The sequence below is a fragment of the Calonectris borealis genome, chromosome 8, assembly GCF_964195595.1.
Source record: "Calonectris borealis chromosome 8, bCalBor7.hap1.2, whole genome shotgun sequence".
Classification (NCBI taxonomy): Eukaryota; Metazoa; Chordata; class Aves; order Procellariiformes; family Procellariidae; genus Calonectris; species Calonectris borealis.
In genome coordinates, this window is record NC_134319.1 from 12,197,433 (window position 1) to 12,220,205 (window position 22,773).

Genomic DNA, 22,773 nt, shown 5'->3' on the forward strand with positions numbered 1-22,773 from the left:
CCCCAGGAGCAGCCAGAATCGGACTGGTCCGTTCTTGTCTGCGTGGAGAGGCAACCGTGGCTGCGGTGAATCATCCATGAAGTGTGTTTGTTTTCCTTAGGGTCATACCCAGCTTCCCCACTCTGCCGGCCACGGTGCTGTGGTGGGGAAAGGCTTAGCACCACTTTCCTGCTTGAATTGGCCCCACAGGGGCTGGGACGGTCACCGGGGGATGGCACTGCAGGACGTGAGCCTATCCTTCCCGGGGCTGGAGGGGTAAATCAGCTGCGTGCAGGTACTCCCTGGTAGCTGTCTGCCATGTCGTTGTGTGTCTCTGCCTTTCAGGCACTAATTGGAAGCTGCTTTTGTATCTCAGCGTTGGGAGCTGATTGCATACATAGCGTAACCCAGCCTGGGTCTCGGTCACCCTGCGGTGCAGCCAGAAACGCCGGGACACCGCGAGAAGGCAGCCCTGTTCAAACAGACGTGACCTGCGGCTCAAGGGCAGGGCCACTTGTCCCGGACTTGCCTCCAGCCCCTTGTCTCCGCAGCAGCCCCTGGGTTCCTGCTGCGATGCTCTGCTCAGCTGCCTGACCCCGAGCCCAGACCCCCTCGGTCTTGCCAGCAGCCCCATCCTTGAGCTGCGTTCTTGGTGGTTTATGGCTCTACTTGTTCCCTGTCCGGGGTCAGCGCTGGCTTGTGCACACCCCAGCTCTATTTCCCAGCCCTCCAGGGACCCGGACCTGTAGCTTTGTTTTGCTTGTGACCAAACCCCGGGCTTGGACCCAGGTCTCCACGGCATTAACCTAGTGTGTCGCCAACCGCAGAGCACATAGCAGTCGAGAACATTTTATCCAGGATAATCCCTAGCCTGGGAGCAAGGCAGAGACTGTTCTTGTTCAAACACAGGGAAACGTGAAGCCTAAACCGCTTGGCACTTTGACACTGCAGAGTCAGGCACACCGGCGTTTCTATTGCAGCCTAAGCCAGGGCACGTGCTAATCCTGCCCAGCGGCGGGGCCACCTCCCCACTGCCCGGCGGGGTCACGGCGTCCAAATGCACCCTGGAGAAGGGCCGTTGGTGGCTGCAGGGTCCATCCTGCCCCTCCTGAAGTTAAGAGGGATTTTGACAGTGAATTTGCACGTCTGTGGCTGAGTGGGGATATTACCGGGACATGGGCAGGCTGCGGCTGCTCACGCCTGTGTCTGGGTAGGAAGAAGGGTCAGGCATGAGATCATTGCGTGCCTCAGTTTCTCTTTTGCAGTGCTTCTGTGGACAGAGATCTGATGGCATGGGCTGCTTATTTTAATAAGGAGAAAGCACATACAGTTATGCTGCATCCTCTGCATCTTATCTGACACCTTGCTGCCTTCCCTTAAGCTTGACCTGTCCTCCTCCCATGGACTGGGGGCACCTCGCCTCTGTGAAGCACTTCCCAAAGGTGGGCAGAGCCAGGCAGCTTCTGTGTGCCCAGTGCTCACCTTTTCAAAAATAGACCATTCATATTTTTTTTTGTTTAATTTATTGCCTAACGTGAGGTATAAAGATGTGGCTGTTTTAACAACCAGCTTTGCAAATGGACTGAGGTGGACACCAGCTGTGCTTACTAAAGGTTGCTCAGCAAGGCCATGTAGGGCTGGGAAGGTGGCTCGTGTGCCGAGGGCTCCCTGCTCATCCGGGACATGTAAGAAGGTGGTTGTGTGGCACTGTTCTCCGAAAAACCTTCATGTGCCATTGCATGAAGAGGGTAGAGCGCCAGGCAGGGTCCCAGCACCTTTTCGGCCACGTGAGAGGATTGTGTACGGATCCCATCTTCCCACTGCAGGGTGCTGGCAATGGCAGGAATTTCCAAGGGCGGCACTTGCTTCCACCTAAGTGGGGCCAGACCCATTTGTGGTGTCCCAGCGTTCGATGTGTCAGCCCCTCTCCTTCCCCCCGCAGCTCTTACGGGATTTGTGCTCCAGAGAGGGACGTTCCCTGGGAAAGGGCACCGCTTGCATCTTCTCCTGTGTCCTCCCATGTCCAAACCCTAGCCAAACCACCTCCTGCTCAGCAGCACTGCCGATTTATTTGGCAGAGGACAAACACCCTCTACTCTCGTCACCCCCACCCCTTAATGGTTAGCACAGATGTTTAATCCGAGGCTTCCGTGGGTGCCACGTTGGGTAGAAGCTGTTTTTGTGCACCCGGTGCCACTCACGAGTGTTCGGGGAGCTCAGTGCACCGAGAAAAAGTAATTAAATGTGAACAGTGTTAATGCTCCCTGGTCAGTCTGGAGGCCCCTCTTGCCGCTGCGTTTGTAAAAATTAAATGCCTCTTATTAGCGGCGCAGCAGAGAACTGTAATACGCGTGGACAGAAAGGCAGGGATGGATGGAGTTGGTGTCAGGGCAGCAATTGCTTATCATGCCTTATCTGGGAATATGAAACTGTATTGCATGACATCCAGAGGCAGGCTGAATAGATATGCCAATTCATCTCGAGCCCAGGCTTTGACAAGCTAGACTGCCCTTGTTGAAAGGCATCAGTCAAACAAGAGCTGCTGGCTGCTTTTCCCTTTCTTATACTTTCTCTCGCTCCCGCGCTCCCTCTCCCTCTCTCGCCGCCTCCCCTCCCTCCGCCTTTTTTTTTCTAAGCTTTTTCCACACAAAATTGAAAAGCTTTGGAAATAATAATAATACTAAAAGCCCCCGAAACTAATACCATTTTAAGTACCCCCCCCTCCCCAAATGGGATTGATAAGGAACCCCAGTGTATGAAGGCATGTTTAGATAACATTGAGAATATTATAGCGAGTGAGAGAAAGTAGGGGGAAAAGCTTCCTGCCGCGTCTAAGCCGGGAAAGGCGACGGCACCCTGGCTAATACGAGTGTTTAATATTTGATGTGTTGGGATAAAGCAGGATCACCTTCGAATTGAATTGAGTGTCAGAATGAGAATCTATTACTGAAATTCTTGTGTGATTTGACAGCAAAGCAGACGATGTTATTCTTCACTAGTTACCGCAATCTTCTCCCCTACATCACTTAAATATTTTTTTCTTTGCTTGAGTAAACACACATTATCCTTTTTTTTTTCCACCCCCCTTTCCTTTTTTCTCTCCCTCTTTTATACTTACTTTTTTTTTTTTCCTTAAATCAAACCTGCCTTTCGCAGGGCTGATGGAGTAGATTGTTATTTCTTTATTTGTCCTATTAAATGGAATTCCTGATCGTTTAATCCTGCTTTTGTAAGTGATTTAAAAATACTTGAAAAGCTGTGAATGTGGCAGCACTTCTGACTAAACTGCTTAAAAGGAACACGTTACACCTGGGTTTAGCTCCTGCCTCCCAACAGCCAGCGAGGGCAGCGGGCTCCAGCACTGCCGGGGATGAGCCGTCCTGGGCTCCGTGCCTCTGTCCTGCCGGACGAGCTTTCCTCCGTGCCTTCCCTGCGGCAGAGGAGCTCTGCCGTTGTCAGCCGGGGCTTGGCAAGCTGCTTATTCATTACCTGCCTCTTCTTTAATTGCATTCAGCCGTGATCCAGCAGCCTTGCTACTAAATGATTTGGCGGTGGGGTCGGGCCCTAATTGTCATTAGATTTGCCTTGTGTCGTGCCAGAAAGTCTGCATGGCAAGAAATCCCAGCAAGAAATGTGCACATCCCTTCCTTGAAGTGGGCTTCAGGTGGCATGCAGTTAAAATGGGATGTCGAGGGACCACCCTGGAGTCCCCAGTGTCCTGAGTGCCATGTGGGGTTGGCCTCAAAGACACCCTCAGCCCCAAAACCTTATGGTTACTGGGTGGCACTGAAAACATTTTAAGCTGTGTTTAGAAGGCCACTCAGTTGTAGACATGACCTCTTTTTTGATTCCCACCATACAAAGTAATATAAAACCTTGACACCTCATCATGGGAGCAGCGGAATGAGGGGAGTTAGAGGGAAATGCTTATTTTGGGCAGACGCGGCGCGCAGCTGACATGACAAGAGGAGGAAGGCGCTTTTGCTGTCGCAAAGCCATTTTCTCCATTGCGAAAATGTCAGGGGGGTCGGCTCCGATCGGCTGGCTGCTCTGCCCGGCCTGATCCTGGGGGAGCACAGCCAGCACCCGCCGCTTGCCCAAGCCAAGGGCAGCTGGGGAGATCTCACGCCTGCTTTCTATTTGTTTAAAAACATGTTTTTCCCAGGAGTCTTTTTGAAATTCTTAATGGAAATTTTCAGAAAAAATGACCACTTCTTTTTTTTTATCTTAGTACCCACACTTCAGCATCTTCTCAAACCGCTGAGCCCCTTTGCTCCTGGGAGGTTTTTTCCAAAAGGAAATATTTTCTCCCTGCCTGAAAGTGTCCGTATTAATATTAAAATTACAATTAGTGGGTGAAACATTTAAAACCTCTTGATGGGACATGAAAAACGACAGGGTTGCCAGGCTGGGCAGGGCAGCAGGGGGCTCTGTGCCGGTCCTGGCAGTTCTTGCTGCCGTGGTTTGTGAACATGCTTGTGCCATCGCAAAGCACAGAGCCCCGCTCCCCTCCTGCCCTTCAGCTAAAGCACCCAGGGCGGTGCAGCGCTGGCTGGGGGCTGGCCAAGCAGGTCACAGCATTGGCACATGCAGAAAGGACAGGACTGGCTCTGCTGGCGTCGGCACATTGCCCTAGCAGAGCTCCAGCAGCTCCGTGAGGACCAGCCCAGCCCCTCCCTGCAGGTGTGGGAAGGATTTGTGGGGCTCCCTGTGGAAGTGAGCATCCTGACCTCTACGCAGGTGCCCTGTTTGCATGATGCAGGACGTTAAATCTTGCCTTAATGTGACTGACGAACACCAGTTTTTGTGAAGTGTGCCGGGCACTTCCCCATAAATAAATGATGGAGCATTATTCAGTCCACTTAGATCAATACATCAGCTTGACAAGTTCCAGTTCTAGGAATTTTCTGACCCCCTGGATCATCTTCTCTGCAGCTGTGCTGCTTACAAACCGCGGTGTGTAGCCCAAAAAAGCTCCAGGGAGCGGAGCATCAGGATCTGGCTGTGTTGGCGCTGCCACCTTGCCGGCCCTGGCGTTGCTGGGGAAAGGGGCTGGTTTGCAGTGGGATTGCCGCAAGAGCAGGTGGGGTGAACTCAGTGCCAAACTGGGCACCATTTTTACAAGAACTGGACAAATCCTGTGTTCTTCCCCCTGCAAGCAGCACCGTGGCACTGCCCAGCATCGCTGGTCTGCCCTCCGTGCGCTCCTGTCTCAGCTGAGAGGACCATCTTTGATCCCCAGCGCTACTAGAAGTGGTCCCTGGAGCTCTTGTTTCAGGCTCTTTGCAAATTGAGGCAGATGCAGCATGGCCACCAGGAAGTTTTGTGACCCGCTGCAACAGGAGAATGATCTCAGACCCTCTTTGCTTTATTACAAGGCCAGTCCCAGATGCTGTGATTCTGCGCACGCAGCATCTCCCTGCCCCAGGCTGCTGTACCCCCATGTCTTATCCCCTAATAGCTCCCCACCTTTGTTTTTTGGACTTTCTGCAGGTTATGTGAGGTACGGGTTACCTAAGGACTGACACTTTTAGCAGGGTGTGGATTTGTGGATTATCCATGGTGCTGGCTCTATGCATGGAAACACAGTATGTTCCTAATCTCCTGCTGCTGTTAGCTCACATTTATCACAGGAGTATCTGCTTACCTTTGATTCGAGATCCCTACATCAGGGACCCAGGGTGGTATTTGTCTGTGAACTGCTGCGTATGCCTATGGGATTGTATAAGTAAATAAATATAATTAATAATCATCTGACTTCAGAGCAGCATTGGCAGGGAGGTAAATGTAGCCTCCACAGAATTAAAAACAAAATCAGGAAAAAAGAGAGACCTTTCTAGGAGCTGGTATGAATGGAAATAATTGTGTTCAAGCTGCTTGAAAATTATTCTGCAAACATCATTTGGGTGGGTTTTAGCAGATCAGAGGCACTGAGTTTGTCTCTAAATAAGAATTTTGACAAAACCATTTAAAAATAGCTTTTTTAAAAGATGCCTGCATTTTTTATCAATTAAAATGTGGATGAAAATAAGATGCCACGGGGTTCTGGCCCTGCTTTAGTGTCTGACCTAGAAGGGAGCAACCCAGTCCCTGCAACACAGGATTAAACCAGAGAGAGGGACAAATTAGTGTGATTTCCTGGCAAAAAGGGTTTCGTAGCATTTTTTTAAATCCTTCGGCTTGCGAGCGAACCAGGGATGTCTCAGACTTTTTCACAGTTTGCCGTAGGGGTAAGTGCTTGAAGGGGCAGGGGTCTGTGCCGCTGCCAGCGGCCATGCAGGGCTGGAGCGGCGGAGGAGCCGGCAGGAGAACGGCTGCGGATGGCACCGGTTTCCTGGCGGCTGTGGTGAGCCAGCAGCGAGCCGCTGGCCACAGCCACCCCGACGGGCTGGAGAGCCCTGCGTCGGGGAGCCTCCGGCACTTTCTGTCTCACTTTAACAGTCAGAAGAAGAACTTTCCCGTTTAAAGATTGAACATTTTCTTTAAATATTAAACAGCAAAGCTCCTTGCTCTTGATTGTGTGGCTGCTGCCAGCAGGCGGCTCAGAATTGCTAGTTTTAATTAAAAAACTTGTTTTCCAACGCAGCCCAGCGATGGCTCCTCCTCCCGGCCGGGGCTGGCTGCCCTCTCCCCTGGCCTGCCTTCATCTCTGCCTCTCTGCCCGTATTTCCCTCTGCCTGCAGCAAAGTGACGTCCCTGCCAGCCCCGAAGTGTGAGTCTGGGACTGATCAATGCCCCTGGCACTTCCTTCCAAAACCCCAGGAAAAACAATTAAAACCCGATCGATCCTGCAGGCAGCTTTGAATATGCATAAGTGCACACTTGACCTTCAGTGGTCAGGCCAACTTCCACCCCGGCTGCTTAGCTAGTTTGCTCAGGTATTGCTGCTGTACCGAATGACCTTGATTAGGAAAGCAAAACGCGATGCAAAGATGGACCCGGTGCCGATCCTGGGGCCGGGGCACGCGCCGACGCCTCCCTGCTGACACTGCTGCTGCGGGGCTGGGGGAGGCAGGCTGGGGTTGGCACCAGCGCCCAGCTGTCAGGAGCTTTCCAGAGCTGTCCCCGTGGCTTTCCCGGGATCCTGCCAGCCTCCTGCTGTGTTCCCTTGGTTGCTCCTGGCCAGGGTCTGAGGGATGTGTCTGGGCTGGGAAGGCAGCCTGCGATACGGTAGCTCAGAGCTTGCCTTGCCCCAGTGCAGGGACAGCCCTGCTCCCTTCCTGTCCATCCTCCCTCCGAAGTGTGGGGGGACACCCCTTCTCCAGGGATGCCCCCCACTGCTGGCAATCCCGGGCCTGGATCCGCTGGTGCTGGGTGCGGGGACCTTCCTGCGCTGTGCCTGGGCTTGCTTTTTGGGACGGAGCCCAGGAGAGGGAGCCACACGCAGAGCCGCTGCTGCTGTCACCCAGGGCCACCCGGCAGGTGGGTGGCGGGGTCCCATCCCGCATCCCGACCCCCTGGCTCCCCCCTGCCCCGTGGCCAGCCAACCTGCATCCACAGCAATGAAGATACCAGAGCATGTTTGTTGAATGCAAAGGAAACCTCCCTGTTGTGTACACAAAGTGTAATTTCAGTGAATTATGCATAGACTTAATTAGGAGTTTTAATTGCTAATCATCTCCCAACAGGATTAGCAATGCTGTCTATTAATTAGCTGTGGAGCCCTCTGTTTTGCTAAGGCAGGAGTAACAAAGCAGCGGGAATTGTTCCGTAGGCCAGTAATAGATTAACTCCCCCAAGCCCCATAGCTCCCGGGGGGCTGCCGGTGGCGGGGGCTGCACAGGGGCCGGCCCTGCCCATGCTGGGTAGAGCAACAGGTGGCGGGGGCAGAGGGACTGGCAGCAGGTCCCTGTGGCAGGCCGGTGGGCAGTGGGCTGGTGGGGGAGACCGCTCAGCTCCGCTCGCCTAGTTCGGCCCCGTTCCCGCTGCAGAGAGCATCTCCTCCGGCATTCCCAGCCCGCGGAGGGTGTTGGCGATGCCCCGCTGCGCCGTGGCTGCAGTTAGCAATGATCCCTGCTGCAGAAGGGAGATAGGGGCTGCTGGATTGACCTGATCTCATCTGGGGACAATGGCCCTCACGGTAGCAGAGATAGCGCCAGCGTGAGCGACGCTAAGCCCACGCGCCCTTCTTACTGCTCACAATGCAGCGCTGAGCTTAATTCCTCAAGATGAAGAAGATACGTGGCTGTCAGGCTGTAATTACAGCCGTGCGTGTGACATGGAGGCCCGGCTGCTTTCACGTTTGTGTTGGCCGGTGGGTTTTTGTGCTGCTCGGGCTCCTGCCTGCCTCGCTCCTGCTGGGAGCCCTGCCGGGGGACGCGGCAGGGATGGAGCAGGCTCCCTCCGGCCAGGCTGCGGGCTCGGTGCTGGGGGGTGAGCAGAGCTGGCTCCCGGTGATGGAGAGTCCCAAGGCAGCTGGGACTCTGGGGGTGGAAAGGAGGGGGGAGGCTGGGAGGGCTGTGCTTGCCAGCAGGGAAGGGGGCTGCTGGCCAGGCCAGCCTGGGCACGGGCACCCCTTTCCAAACCCCCTGACTCCTGCTGCCGACCCCATCCTTGGGGGGATGATGTTGGAGCAACTGAGGGACATGTGGGATGAGCTCACAGCCCCCAGCTCGCCCCAGCATGGCGAAGGTGGCCCCAGGTGATGCTGATGTGGCACAGTGCCCAGCAAACCCTGTGAGGGTTGTCACCCATACAAGGACAGACCCTGGACACCTCTTCTCTGAGGAGCATCAGGTGGGACATGCCAGGGTGAGGGTGCTTCGTGCAGGCAGCTCCAGGAGAGCTGCTGTGAGGGCAATGTGCGGGTCCGCACTGAACACGGCGACCGGAGGGCCACACCGGCCCCAGGAGCAGCCAGGCCTGGGCAAGTACAAAACATGTCTGCACGTGGGCTATGCACTGGTCTGACCCTCTGCTTCTCTCTTCCAGGCGTACAGCTTTGCCATGGGGAGTTGGCCAAAGAACGGGCTCTTAGACATGAACAAAGGACTGAACCTACAGCACATAGGGAGGCCTCACAGCGGGATAGGTGAGTGATGCTGCCCCGTGCCCTTCCCATCCCCGTGGCTGCTGCTCCGGGTGCGCGGGACGTGCCTCGGCTCTGAGAGCTGGTCCAGGCTGGGGTGCTGAGAGCCAACCAAAGGGCTGCGGGGTCTCCGGATGGTGGAAGGGACGAAGATGTGTCAGGGCAGGATGGGCACGCGGGATGAGCTCTGGGTCCCTGGCACATCCCAGTGTGGCCAACACACCTGCCTGTCCCTCTGACCAGGGAGCTGTTCCCCTCCTCGGCTGCTCTGGTAGTGCTTGGGCTGGGGGTGGGGGTGGGCAGTGCCAGGGCTCCCGTGGTGCCTGGAGCACAGGGCAGGGGTCCCCAGGCTGGGCAGGATGCTCTCCCTGTCGGGCCAGTCCTCCAGCTGCTCCGGATGCTGCGTTTGTCCTTGGAAAGGAGACTCTGCCAAGTGGTGGAGCCTCTGGAGCTGGCTGGAAATGCGCTGCAGAATGAAGATGCGTGGCCCCAGCAATCGTCCCGTTTGCTCACACGTGTGATGAACTTCATGGTCCTGCAGCCTGCTCCAGGATAAACAACTGAGACTACCATGCACAGTGGCAGAGCTCCATGTTTCCCCTAGCTCATCTGCACCAGGGATCAAAGTGATATGAGGAGGGAGACCTGGCCCAGGGCACTGAGGCCTTATATCTGCCTGCTGCATAACGCTGGGGGCGCAGAGCTGGAGCAGCCGGAGGCTGCAGTACAGGCAGGAGCTCAGAGTTACTGAGCTGTAGGCAGGGCTGTAACTCAGGGCTGCATCGTTCTTGCCTGTCTTGTTTCTGTGGGGGGCTCTGTATCACCTCTTGGAGACCAGTGGTCAGGTGTTCCCTCTGCCTCCCAGGCCTTCATCCACGGTGACTTGTGAGCATTAAAGTTTGCAAGGAGGTAAGATTTACTTGGAAAAGTCACCGGCTACCTGGGCCTTGAGGAGGCTGTTTAATATTGTTTCAAGACTAACCATTAAACTCTCCAATCAATCCAAGTTAAGGAGATGAATTATTTAAAGCTCACCAGCTTTTAATTAGCAAGCTCCTTTTGAACTATGGATCTGGTTGCATTATTGACGGAGGTAGCATTAAAATTTGCTTCCTTGCCTGGGAGCAGATTTGCCTTGCTTGTGTGCCATGTTGGGGGGATCACAGGGAAGGAGCAGGAACTGCAGGAGTTGTGTGTGCCTGTCCTGCTCTGGGGGCTTGGGCTTTTCCTAGGGTCTCCTCGGGGATGCAGGGTTGGTTTGTGCCTCGTCCTTCCTCATTTTATTTATGGCAAGAGCTCTCTGTTGCTTTCATCTCATACTGACAAAGCGTCCCCAGCTCCGGAGTATCATCTGTCTGCCGTTGGTTTCTGCCTGTGTTTATCTCGGTGCTGTTGTCTTGCACAGGTGTCTCTATCTGATGGAGTTCAGAGAGATGCTGTTCACGTCCCTCCCCACTCCAGTCCTTTAGGAAGGTTTTACTTCTTCATTTCTGCCAGCTTCCTCCATGGGAGAGCATTCCCAGCTCTTCCCGGTATAGGGTGAGCCACGGGCAGATTGCCCACAGAGAAGCAGTCAAGCTCCGTTCTTGCAGCGCCCTGTCCCAGTGGCAAACCTGCTTTTCACACACTGTTGGGAAAGGGTTTTACATGGGTGCTGTGAAGGATGCCAGGCCAGCAGTGTGACCGTCTCCATCTCCCTGGCACCGCCAACAGTGCACACGTGCCCTGTGTGTTGCAGCCTGCTGGCTGCTCCATTTGGGCTGGGTCCAGAGCAGCTCTGCCCGGGCGTCTGTGATCCTGCTGCCGGCAGCCGCTAGCACCCCGTGCCTGGTGGCTTTACCACAGGCTAAACCCCTGGGAATGAGCTGGAGGCATGGCTCATTGAATGGCTTCTCCTCCTGGCCAGCTTGGAAGCCCCAGGCATAGCTGCTGCCTGCGATGTCAGGGCTGCTGGCTTTGGGGCTTGGTAGCCCAGCGTCCCTCCTGGGAGAAAGTTCGGGGCAACGCTGGTGTCTGGAGACATGCCTTGTTTGGCATTTTGTCAGGGCACCAGCCTCCTGGCCTTCTGGCCACTTCATTTCCCAGCCTGCTGGCTTTTCAGGTCCTGGTCATGGATCAAGCGTTGCCTTTAGTGACAGCCCGAGAGGTCCCCAGGCCAAGGGCCGAGGAGGGGCTGCTCACTGCAGGGGCAAGCTGGGCTGGCTTCCTTGGGTCCAGCTTTGCTGCCTCATCTTGGAGCAAGTGTCGGTCCTGCACAGCCGAGTTGTTCCGTATCAGCCACTGGGACTGGGCATGGTCATCCCAATTCCTGACAATCGCCGTATGACCTGAGCAGTCCTCACCTCTCTCCTTCATGCTCTCAACTGCTTTTGCTTCAGGGCTGGGAGGAGCCATCCCTCTCCCTGCCCAGGGCTGCCCTCCCCTTCCCTCCCTGGCTGAAAGGAGCCTTGCTCCTGACACAGCCCTGCCCACTCGGCCGAATAAATGACCCCTTCGCAAGGACTGCTGCTGGAGAAGAGACTGGAGAAAGGCGAAGCACGCTGCCTCCCCGCCTCTTGCTGCCCGCCCTGAGACGGGAGCTGGCTGTGGCTCTGGGGATGCTCCCATGCGGTCTAGAGCCTCCCTTCTCTTTTGTGGTCCCAGAGTGCAGCAGGGTCGAGGGAAGTGGGGGAGATGAGAAAGGGGTCCCCAGGGCTGCCCAAGGCAGGTGTAAGCAGGGTCAGCCCCTGACTCTCACAGCCCTCGTGGGTTGCTGGTGTCCAGAAGTCTGCAAACCAAAGAAGGCTGAGGAGGGAGCAGCAAGGTGATGTGTTTGCCAGCCACAGAGGTTTCGCGAATACTGTGCCGTGCAGGAGAGTCTCCGTGCTGCCCCTTTCCCGGCAGGGTGGGAGCGGTCTGGGGGATGCAGGCAGTCCTGTGAAGCCTCAGCTCGCTTATGCAGGGATGTGCAACATGGATGTTTCCCTTCAAATGTGACAGACAAATTGCAGTGGGTGACCACTTGTTTTTGCAAACAATTTGCAAGGAATTTTGCCATCTCGCCTGATCAGTTGTGTATTGCTTTGTTTTCAAATCACTCTCTGATTCACTGGCTCAGCAGATACCTGCTCCAAATCTCTGCACTTGGCATGCTCTGGGACCAGTCCTGCTCTGTGCTGCATCTCCTCTTCTTTGTCGTGTTCAAAATCCAGGGAGTTCCAGGGCGCTCGACACCCTGCAGGGCCAGGGCCGGGTTCTGGACGGGAACCTCACCTTTAGCAGCTGGTGCGTGCGGGCAGGAGGGGCTCGTGGTGGAGCACGGTGGAGTCTAACGGCATTCCCTGGGGGACACGGCTGAGCATACAGCAAGTTGCTGAACAGAGCTCACGTTCTAACTTTTGTCTGGTTTCCACTCGCAAACAAGTGAACTGCAAATCTTGTCGAGGGGTTAGAAAAGTGGTTTGTGTCACCAAATACCCCGAAGTGTATTTGCATACACTGCAAATATAGCTGCTTTGGGGTGGGATGGGTAGGGGTCTGCTGCAGTTGTTTCACAGGAGGGAAAAGGTAAAGGAAGGGGGAAAATGCCAATATTTCAGCTTGCTGAGGAGTGCTGGGCAGAATAAGGAGGTTGCAAAGTCCTGCTCCAGAGAGTGAGAATGCAGAAAATCCTTGAGAGATGGGAAAGGAGCAAAAGGGGAGTGAAACCTGTTCTTTCATACTTTTTCTCAGATTGGTATTTTGGCTGTAAGGATTCTCCCTGAGCTGAATGTGGCCCTGAGGACCAGAGAGGACTTTTTTTTGCAGCTTCCGTCTCTCCTCGAACATAGATTAAATGTGTGTCAGCTCTAGCGTGGGCTCTTGGGGTGAAGAACTTCTTTTTGTCTGGTGTTCTCTTGTCCCTCAACAAAATGAAGTTGAGTCTTGCCAAGAAGTTACTCATCTTACAGATGTGTGCACGTTGTGTTTCTTAAAACATGTGTTTGAGGCGCTGCTTGCCAAAAACGAGCTGCAGCTTGTAATGGGGGTCTTGGCACTCTCACGCAAAGACCAGCATTCACAGGCTCCACACCAGTGGAGCTGGGTTCTTGTATTGGGGTCTTTCTACTGAGTTTCAGAGACTGATATAAATCAGAAGGATTAAAATCCCAGGCTTTAGTTGTGATTTAAATCAGCCAGCAGATCACCTGGATTCAGTAATTGATTTTCTTCTATTTTTGCCTTTTTTTTTTACCTGTTTCCCTGAAAAAAGGTCAAGTTTTACTGACCAGCACCTATCAAAACAAGTGCAGCTCTCCTTCCCACTGCCCAGTTGTTAAATCTGGTTATTCTTTTATTCATCAAATGCCCTATAGTTGCTACACTTATTTTGATCAATTACATAACATAATATGCCATTAGCCTTCGTTTTTAGATATTTGTTACATTAGGAAAATGATGAATTACTATTTGTTCTTAAAGAGGTGGTGATTAAATTATTACTCATGATTTGAGTTGTTACTCTTTTGGATGAAAATTGGAATGCCACGTTAAAGTACCCCAGCAGTAGTTTGAATAGATTTTATTAGTAAAATCCTGTTTCCCTCGCATATACTCAATACAGAAGGAAAAGTAAATTTCAGAATACATTTTAGTTAAAAACACCTGGTGCATGAAACCAAAGCAAGAAGTGATTGGTGAGTTGAAGGAGTGTTTCTGGAAACCACCCTTTCAAGATTTTAGAATTAGCACATCTCATCCTCTCCCACCTTAGTTTGTTGATTTGTTTGTTTCCCTGATTATGGAAAAGCTAAAAGGCACATCTTCTTTCTTTTTTTTTTTTTCAGTCCTTTGTTGTTTCTCAGTTCTGAACGAGCCAAGTATTGAACAGAAAATACACCAAAAAAAGTAAAAAGTTTCCAAATCTGGAGAAGTAGCTGCTGGGAAAGCTTGTTTCTCATCTGTCAGCTCTGCTTCCACCTCCAGTGCATTGACTGTCTTTAAAACATGATGTTACCCCTTGCTACTGGTCTTTTTTGAATCTAATTGAATTTAGTAGAATCTTTAAAGTTTAGACTTTAGCCCACAGATTATTATGATTTTAGATTTAGTTCTAAATGCCTGGTTTGGGGTTTTTTTTTTTTGGGGGGGAAGAGGGTAGCCAGGCTGCTGTGTCTCTTCCTAACAAACCAGCAGTACCCATCCCAGGCGACCAGGAGATCTGGTCCCACAGTAGCGCCTGTCTTGACACGATGCCCTCGCTGGGCTGTTCTACACCAGCTGGCGTAATCCCATGAGCCGTGAGCCTCTGCGCAGGGCTTCACCATCTTCCCTGTGCCCACGGTACCCCTGGCCAGGGCTGTGCTGTGCTCCCTCCGTGGGGATCTCTGCCGTGCCGAATGGGAAAGCCCTACCTGCCTGGGCAGGTCAGCAGCCCATGTGGTGAGCAACCCAGCAAGCCACCGTGCCTTCCCGGCTCCATCTCTCTCTTTTCATTTACTGATTGGAAATCTCGGAAGGTTAGGGTGTGATATTGTTCCTGATCCAGAGCATTAATTAGGCCTCGGAAAGAAGAAGAGGAATTGCGTGTTTTTAACAGTGAGGTTAATGGGATGCTCACAGAGTAGACAGTTTTAATGAGCTTCAACTCGATGTGCAGTGAGTTTACTCTTTGTGTTAAAAGGGTCACACTGCAGTAGTTTGATGTGGATTGTCTCCTGGCCCCCGGTGTCATAGGTGAGCGTCTGTCAGAGTCCAGTCAGAGCACATTTACTTAGTGACACGATTCTAATTAACTACCGCGAGCTGCCACCGCCGCGGGGAGCCGGGCCAGCGCCTGCCGGGGGTGCCTCCTGCCCGGAGAAGCTGTCCCTTCTCCCTGTGCCACTCTGCCTGCTCTGCCTGCTCGTGTCCCGGCGGCGCTGGGCTGCTCTCCGCGCTGACATTGAAGGAGAGGGTGGCGAGGGCTGCGCTCGCTAAGTGCAGTGGCAGGCGGTGGGCCACCCGCCATGATGGGTGCCTTCAGCTGTCAGCGCCAGCTCTTCCCCTGGGAGCTCGGCAGGGGCTGATGAGGCTTTGCCTCGCCCTGCGAGGTGCTGGGAGCTTGTGGTCCTGGCAGCTTGCTGGCTTTATTTCCGCCTCCTTTCATTTTCCCTGCTTTCCTTTCCCCTCTTTCGTTTTCCTAGCTCTCCCGGGGGTGCAGGGAAGCCTGCAGCCTCCCAGCATCTGTGGGATCCCCGGTCACCCTTGGTGCCCACCTGCCTCCTCTGCAGCGGGGCAGGGAGAACAAGGGGAAAGGGACAACATTTTGTGAAACTTCTCTCTGTTTTTTTCACCACTTTCCATCCCAGCCCACATGGCCCTGGCTGGCAGAGCTGGGCCCACCCTCCCCGTCCCTCCCAAGGAGAACCCCACGCTCCCCTGGAGCAGGCAAACCCCGTTCTACGTCTCTTTGCGGTGGCACACAGGTGATGCTGTGCCCAGGGGCAGTGCCGTTTGCACCGCACCATCCTTTTGCCAGGGGATGCTGAGAGCAAGAGCGGAGCACAGGGCTCGCTGCTGCAGAGCAGGGCATGGGGCTGCCTCAGGGCCACTGCCCCGCACACAGCGGCCCCAGCCCAAGGCAGAAGGGGAAAGACTCCGAATTAAATAATTAAAAGAGACTTAAGTAAAAATCAACAGAAATGTCATCAAATGAGCAGTGTCATTTTGAATTAGCACTTGTAAAGGTCAGGCGGATCCAGAACAGGTGGAGCGGCTGTGTGCCGGGTGTCGCGGCCAGGCAGCGTGTCCCAGCACCCAGGGAGACAGGGTGCAGGGACCAGCCCAGCCGCTCCGGGGCACCCGCTGGACCACGGGCGCGGGGACGGGGCAGCAGGCGGGTGCAAGGGGTCCTGCCGCGAGCACCGGGCCCTGCATCCCTGAGGAGGGATGGGGAGGGAGGGCCAGCCAGGGCGGCCGGTTAGGGGACGCGCGTCTATCAGAGTCCAGTCAGAGCACATTAACGCGGTGACATGATTCTAATTAACTACCGTGAGAGGTGTCACAGCTGGAAAAGCAGTGAGCGGAGACAAGCTTTTAAAAAAAGAAAAAAGCAATGTGACAGTCTTTTTTTTCCCCCCTCTTTCTTTTTCTTTTCTTTTCCGTGGTTTTTTTTTTTTTTTTTTTTTACTCTTGTGTGCTCTCTCCCCTCCATGTGGGAGTGGATCTAAAGATAATTAGGATGTCTGGCTGCCTGGGAACCTGAGCTGGGGCTCTTTTGCTTTCAGTCATGTAAGTTTTCGACATCTCTCTGAAGGGACTTGGTGGCGCAGTGGATTACTGCACGCCAGAGTGACAGAACACTCTTCTAATCGTAAACCCTTTTTAGAAAGAATTCTGCTCTCCCTTTTTCCCTGGGAGCAGCGGGGGGTATGTTCTGATCACTGCAGCTCTGTTCCCATACACGCTACAATGGGAAACTCAAGGTCTTTCAGCTGTTTCCTGCAGTTAACAAAGGAGGCACAGAAGAAAGAAAGGAAGGATGATTGAGTGTTTGTGTTGACTGCGCTCACCCCTCCGTCCTACCCTGCCGAAAGTTGGTCGCACGCCCGCTGGGGTGGGGGCACACGCGCTCGCCCGACCTTGCTGCCTGCCGGGGGGTTGTGATGGGTTCGTCACACCTTGCCCCTCTCCTGAGGGCTCCTGGTCCCCGGAGAGAGCGGCCTTTGGAGGGGAGGGTGAGAGGGGCTGCAGGGCTTCGGCTGCCTGAGAGAAGTCGGGTGCTGCCGTGCGCTCCTCCCAGCCCCAGGGCAGGCAGTGGCAGTGCCCGCTCACTTGGGATGTGCAGAAGGTAGGCGCAAGCCCCTCTCTTCTGGCCTGAAGCAGTTATGTTTGCAGCACCAGTGTCAGGCTGAAGATCTAAGAGGGATTTCTGGATGATCTGCTGTTCGCTGTGCCGTGATGCCTGGGAGGCCCAGCTGCAGATCAGGGCAGGTCCGTCTCAAGCCCCAGACCTGGCTGACCCCCAGCAGGACAGTGCTGCTGTCATCCTGGAGCCGCCCTTTGGCATGGCTGCTGCTGTACCCCCCTTCCTTTGGCTTCTGGTTTTAGGCTTTCCCCGGACTCATCCCACCAGCAGTGGGGACTGTCTCCCTTGGCAAGAAGAGCAGATCTGCTGTCCCTCCCTTCTTCACTCCCAAGCCAGTTGTGATACGCAGCCCAACACCTGGCCCAATTCCTTTCCCCAGTGACAGATGAGAAACCTCTTAAATATGTTTTTCATATCCCTCTAAAGTGTTGTTGGCATACTGGGAGCACGGATAGAGGCTGATGGTTTGTATTATGTGTGTTCTGTCTTACCAATCAGCCAGTCCCAAACCCAGGAGCGTGCAGACGTGAACTGATCTGTACTAGAGAGACCCTTGCACTGCCTTGGACCCGTCCCACTGCTGGCTATTTGTCCAGTCCCGTCAGTGAGCCTTGCAAAATATCCCCCCTCCCACTGCTGGAACAACCCTTGCACTGACCAAGCCCTGTCCCATGTTGTGCTGGATGGGTAAAACATGTTTGCTAGCACTTGTTCTCCAGCCCCTGCAACAAGCAGCACTTCCCATGCACCGTGATGCATCCTCCGACATAGCGAGACACATGTTAGGTGAGAGGCCCTGGAAGATCATTAACTTTCTGGAGAGCTTTTTCTGTAGAAAATAGCGACGTAAAACACTGAGTGACATTTTGATTTCCCCGTGGATTCTTTTGGTGCCTTGGTGTCTCTGCAATGTGTCCCAGACGAGGCTAAAAGGTAGCGCGTCTTCCCTTACCTGTGAGGAAGGGAAGAGTTTCCTGTTAATGAACATAAACATATCAATTAAGAGCACGAATTGCCTGCCCTGCTTTGCGCCAAACTCCGGTGGAAGGTGTCTTTTAACGTCATGCTGTCCTGCAACAGCTATGTGTCCCCAAACCTGCCCTTCTGCATGTGCATCCCGGGGGATCGTGAGGATGCTGCTGTCCCTCTCAGATTAGCCCTTGTCTCCAGGAGTCGGGCATCCACGTTGTCCCAGGTTTGGCCTCCCTGGGCAGTGTGGGGTTGGTGGCTGTGAGCACCGCGGTCCCCCTCTGCGAAGACGAGAGACTCCTGCCCAAGTTCTGCCGAAGATCTGCCTTTAACAAGAGTGGTGGCAGAGGTATGGAGCGAAGGCTGTGTCAGTGAGGGACGCCAGGTTTAAAGCTGCCCCGCTTCACCTAATGAGAAACGATTGCGAGGTGCAGGAGGGTAAGGTGTACCAGCCAGCCGGAGAGACTCCACCGCAATTTAACAAGTTTCCATTCCCCTGAGTTCCCTGACAAGACCCCCCTCTAAGTCTGTACAGGAATTCATAAGAATAGGATAATTAGGATCTTTCAAAGCTGCGACCCTCAGAGGAGTCCTTGGATTAATCTGTTTTTTCCCTTAAAGACATCTGTAACTACAATCTTTGTTTCTCTCCTCTTCTCCCCCCTCTCCTCTTCTTTTCCCCCCTTGTCTGTCTCTGTATCTCCTGTCAAAGCGTTGCAGACGTAAATGACAAAGAAATCAGAAAGAGAGATCAATGCAGTCCAAATTAGCACTTGGAGATAGACTGTGCTGGAGATGTCAGAGCCTGACCCCAGTTGATCTGCCAGCCTCCGCCGGTGATACTATGCAAATTGCATGCATCTGGCAGAGCCCAGCGAAGGACTAATGGGACAGAGAGGGGGCCGTGGCCGGGCACCTTTGGGAACGGGAGAGAGCTGGGGGTCTTTGGGGAGGGGGGTCCGTGATCGATGGGGGAGATAAGATACTGCATTGGCTTCATTTGTGCTCCTGGGCGGATTAAAAACCAAACTCCAGATAAGAGATAACCAAACTTCATTTCGCTTTTTATTTTATTCCTTATTGCTACCCACACACAACCTAGTACCAAAAAGAAGGGGAAAAAAAAAAGATGGTTCTTGGCGCTCTTGTTTCCTGCACGTCATTACCACTGATGGCAGTTTGAGGGGAGAGACAAAGTCGGGGAAAGAAAGCAAAAAAAAAAGCTAGCTGCTTAAAAGACTGCTGTAATAGGAGCATGGATAATAGAAATCTCAAATTACGGTGATCGCCTTGTTAAGAAGTTTGAAAATACGGCCAGATTGTCTTTAATGAGAGAAATATGGCTGTTAGTTAGTGAAGGAGGAGGGAATGGACCTTGTTTCAAGATCTGTAGCTCGCCCATCAAAGGGGCACCGGCTGTTTCATTTCAAAATCCTGCTCCTCTGCCTGATATTAAAAATAGTTGTTAAAGGCTTTGACTAGCAAGACGATTCCCTTTGGCTTCCTACTCTCTCTCCACCTCCCCCAAAAGACTTCGCTAAGAGAGAACTTCTGCTTTAAAAAATGGCTAAGCAAAGAAAGAAAGAGAGGAAAGTTTTGGGCTGCGGGGTGATGCTACTCCTGGCACCCCGGGGTGCCCGGGGGCCTCAGGCCAAGCAGCGGCAGCACCCTGGCCGTCCCCGCCGCGGCAGAGGGGAGCTCCCTCCGTCCCCGCTGTGCCGGCATGACCGCTGTGACACGGCACAATCGCTGCTCTCCTCCTCCTGGAAGCCCCGACCGGGCACGGGGCAGCAGAGGCACTTTTGGCATCTGGACCCCCATTACGCGCCGCTTTCCTTTGCTCTCCCCGGTGCCCGGGAAGCGGCGCTGGGCCAGGGCTGAGGCAGTGGAGAAGGGCTCTGACAGAAGCCAGTTCTGGCAGCTGCCCACCAGCCCCCACCTCTTGTTAAGAGCTAACGGGCACCTCCGTGCTGTTGGGCTCTGACCCGTAACTCCTGCCTTGCCGCTGCGCTGACAGTGCCCTCTTCATTCTCCCCTGAAATCAAAGGATCGCATTAATTGGTTTAAGGATCGCTGCCCCGTGTCCTAGTGGCCTGTTTAAGATAACGAACTTCGAGTGTGTTAATAGCCGGTACAACTCAGCAGAGGATCTAGGGATGAGGTCTGGATGGGGAAGATGCTGCTGGGTGGGGAAGATGGGCGCTGAGGCATCAAAAATCTGTCCGGTGCCATGTTTTTCCCTTTCCTTACACAAATCAGTGTAATTCCCCCGCTCCCAAGTTGCTAACGTGTTGAAATCCCAGGGCAAAGGGCTCTGGCAGGAGGGGAGGGCTGCGCCAGCCACACTGCTGCCCTTTCCCAGCATGGCCTTGCTCACTTTGTGGGTCTGCAGTGGGATCAGAGGGGATCTGCTCTCCTCTTTATCCTCCATAGCGTGAGGTTCTTTCCAAAGCCGCAGCCGCCACTACGCGGGCTGATCCTGGCTGTGCCATTAACTGCCCGAGCTCTGGCTTGTTCCCTGTCCTGCGGCAGAGCCCCGTGGGGGGCGTGCACTGGGACGGCAGTGTTTCCCTCTGTCCCCAAGAGTCCTGAGACAATCCTGCTCCAGCTTGGAAGCTGGGTTCTTCTTCAAACCCAGCAAGAGCCCGAGCAGCTGCTCCTGGCCTGGGCCCCAAACCGGGTGCTGCTGGCAGGAGGAGAGGATCATCCTCACTGCTAAGAGTGGGCCCGCCGGTCCACACTGCTGGGACCGGGGTGCTGTGTCCAGTGCTGCGTCTGACACGTCTGCCCTGCGTGCTTAGAGGCCTCTGAGGGGGTGGCACGAAGCAGGGGCTCAAGAGCTCCTATCAGGTTTTGGCCAGGTGGTGGCCGAGAGATGCAGTGGGATCAGCAGGGCTGGGCTTCTGTGCCAGGTGGGCTACAGGAGCATCCTGCCTCATCCCCCCGCTGATCTTTAACCATGGAGAAACCCCTACCCAGTGACATGATGCAAAACCCCCCAGTGATGGAGAGCACCTGGCAGCCCTGGGTAAGCTTTCCTGCTATAATTAGCCTCGCTGTTAATTACATGTATGCCTGTAATGTGCAGGGGGAGCAACCGCCTGGCCAGAGGGGCTGTCTCTGTACAGACCTTCCTGCTGCACCCCAGCCCTGCATTGCCCCCTGCTTTTCTGCAGGCCCCTCGGCAGCAGACATGGTGCTGGAGCTGCTGGTTGCCTGTGCTTACTAGGGCATGCATGTCTCCCTGCCTGCCGCCACCTCTCAGCCTGGCCTCGGCGGGCAGGGGACCTGTGCCCCGTCACTGCTGCCTCAGGACCCTTCCTTGGGGGCTCTGCGCATGGGGTGAGCCCGCGGCGGGCAGGACCCCCGGCCCCTTGCTCTGCGGAGGGCACAGCAGCACCATCTTGCTGGGTATCCCACTCCAGCCGTTAGCTGCAGCTCCCCGGGGCCAGCCGCCCGGAGCCAGGGGCCGGGTCCCCTCTCTCGTCCTGTGTGTTTCCAACCAAGAACCAGCGATTTGGCTTTATTTGCATGTCCAGGGGACTCGGAGCTTGGCAGCTGGGCCATCTCCAGCACCCACAAAGCCCTCTGCTAGTGCTTCCCAGAAGTACATATATAACAGCCAAGAGAGGCAGAGAGGGAGAGAGAAAAAGAGACAACGGCTTTGCCTCCACGCTCCCATCCAGAGCAGTCTCCTAATGAGAAGAATATGGCTGCTAGTTAGCAGAGGGGTGTGTCCTGTAGGCTAAAATGAGATAGTTACACTGCACTGATTGAAGGTTGAGGTTAGAGGGCAGCACAATTATGTTCAGGAGTTTCAAGGGCTCTGTTTGATGCCACAGTTCTAAGCTCCCAGCCAGTGTCAGTAGTTTAGCTCAGGGTTTCTTTTTTTTTCTTTTTTTTTTTTTTTTTTTGTGGGCTAAAGACAGGAAGGATAAAAACTATGGGAATGAGTTGTTACTATTATTATAAAGTGGTGTGAGTTTTTTTAACCATCAGTTCACCCCCCTTTTGCTTAACTGTTTCCTGATCATTATTTTTTAAGCTGCTCGGAGGGAAGAAGAGAGCATCCCCTTCCCCCCAGAGAGCGGCTCTGAATTTTCTCCCAGGCGGGGAAGGTGATTTTTTTGTGCCCACACTTCAGCTCAGTTCTCTGACTGCGGATCAGGAAAGCAATTAGCAGTTCAAATTATGCCAAGGCCACTTTCTTTGTCTCAAAATCATGGGTTAAGAGTTGCAAAAGAACCTTAATTGCCTGGTGCTGAACTAGGTATTTTTTCTGAGAGCATTTCCAGTGCTTAGGGCTGTTTACAGGGAGCCTCTTGTGTTTCAAAAGCCCTGCAGTGGCACTGCCTTTTCCCAGAGCCTGCAGGAGTGTCCAGGCACCGCACTGGTGTCCAGGCACCGCACCAGTGTCCAGGCACCGCAGCAGCATCCCCAGCCTCTCCAGCCTCTCTCCCACCAGCTGGCTTGCTGCCTTGCAGGCGACCATGCAGCCTGGCTCCTGTCTCTGATCCATCCCAGGACAGTCCACATCTCCATCACCTTTCTCCACTGGCCTCTCCTCTAACCCATCTGTATCTCTGGGTGCAGCCTGCCTGCACCCTCCATCCGCTGCTCACCCCCTCCGCCGGCTGCCCGCGCTGCAGCAAGGCGAGGACCGCTTGCCTGCGACGGCAGCACATGGCAGCCCCGTGCTGCCCATGCAAGGAGGCTGTCGCTTGCTCGGTGGCAGCACCCAGCCCTGCTAGGCCGGATGCGGGGCACCAGCCCGGCCGTGCCAGCCACCCCACCCCGAGGGATGAACGAAGGGGTGCCTGCCCCTTCCTCTCCTTGCCTGCTCCCCAGGGCCCGTCTCCCCAGTCACATTTGTGTCCCAAGCCCACATTGGTGTTGCCATTTGATCCAAGTGACAGCCTGCTTTATTTATTCTAACGGTTCTCAATTTTAAATGTTAATTCCTCCCTGAAGAAAATGTCTTTTCAGGATG

At 54.1% G+C, this 22,773-nt stretch overlaps 1 protein-coding gene across 4 annotated transcripts in view; it reads left to right on the plus strand.

Annotated features, from left to right (window-relative positions):
• ERI3 (ERI1 exoribonuclease family member 3) overlaps positions 1–22,773 on the plus strand; it is a 136,556-nt gene that overhangs the window by 88,483 nt on the left and 25,300 nt on the right. For 3 of the 4 annotated variants that reach the window (XM_075155971.1, XM_075155973.1, XM_075155972.1), the window contains one exon: positions 8,911–9,010. In XM_075155971.1, the coding sequence (XP_075012072.1) occupies positions 8,911–9,010 (100 nt within the window). Of the gene's footprint in view, positions 1–8,910; positions 9,011–22,773 lie in introns of those variants that run through there. The other variant, XR_012674463.1, reaches the window with a different exon arrangement.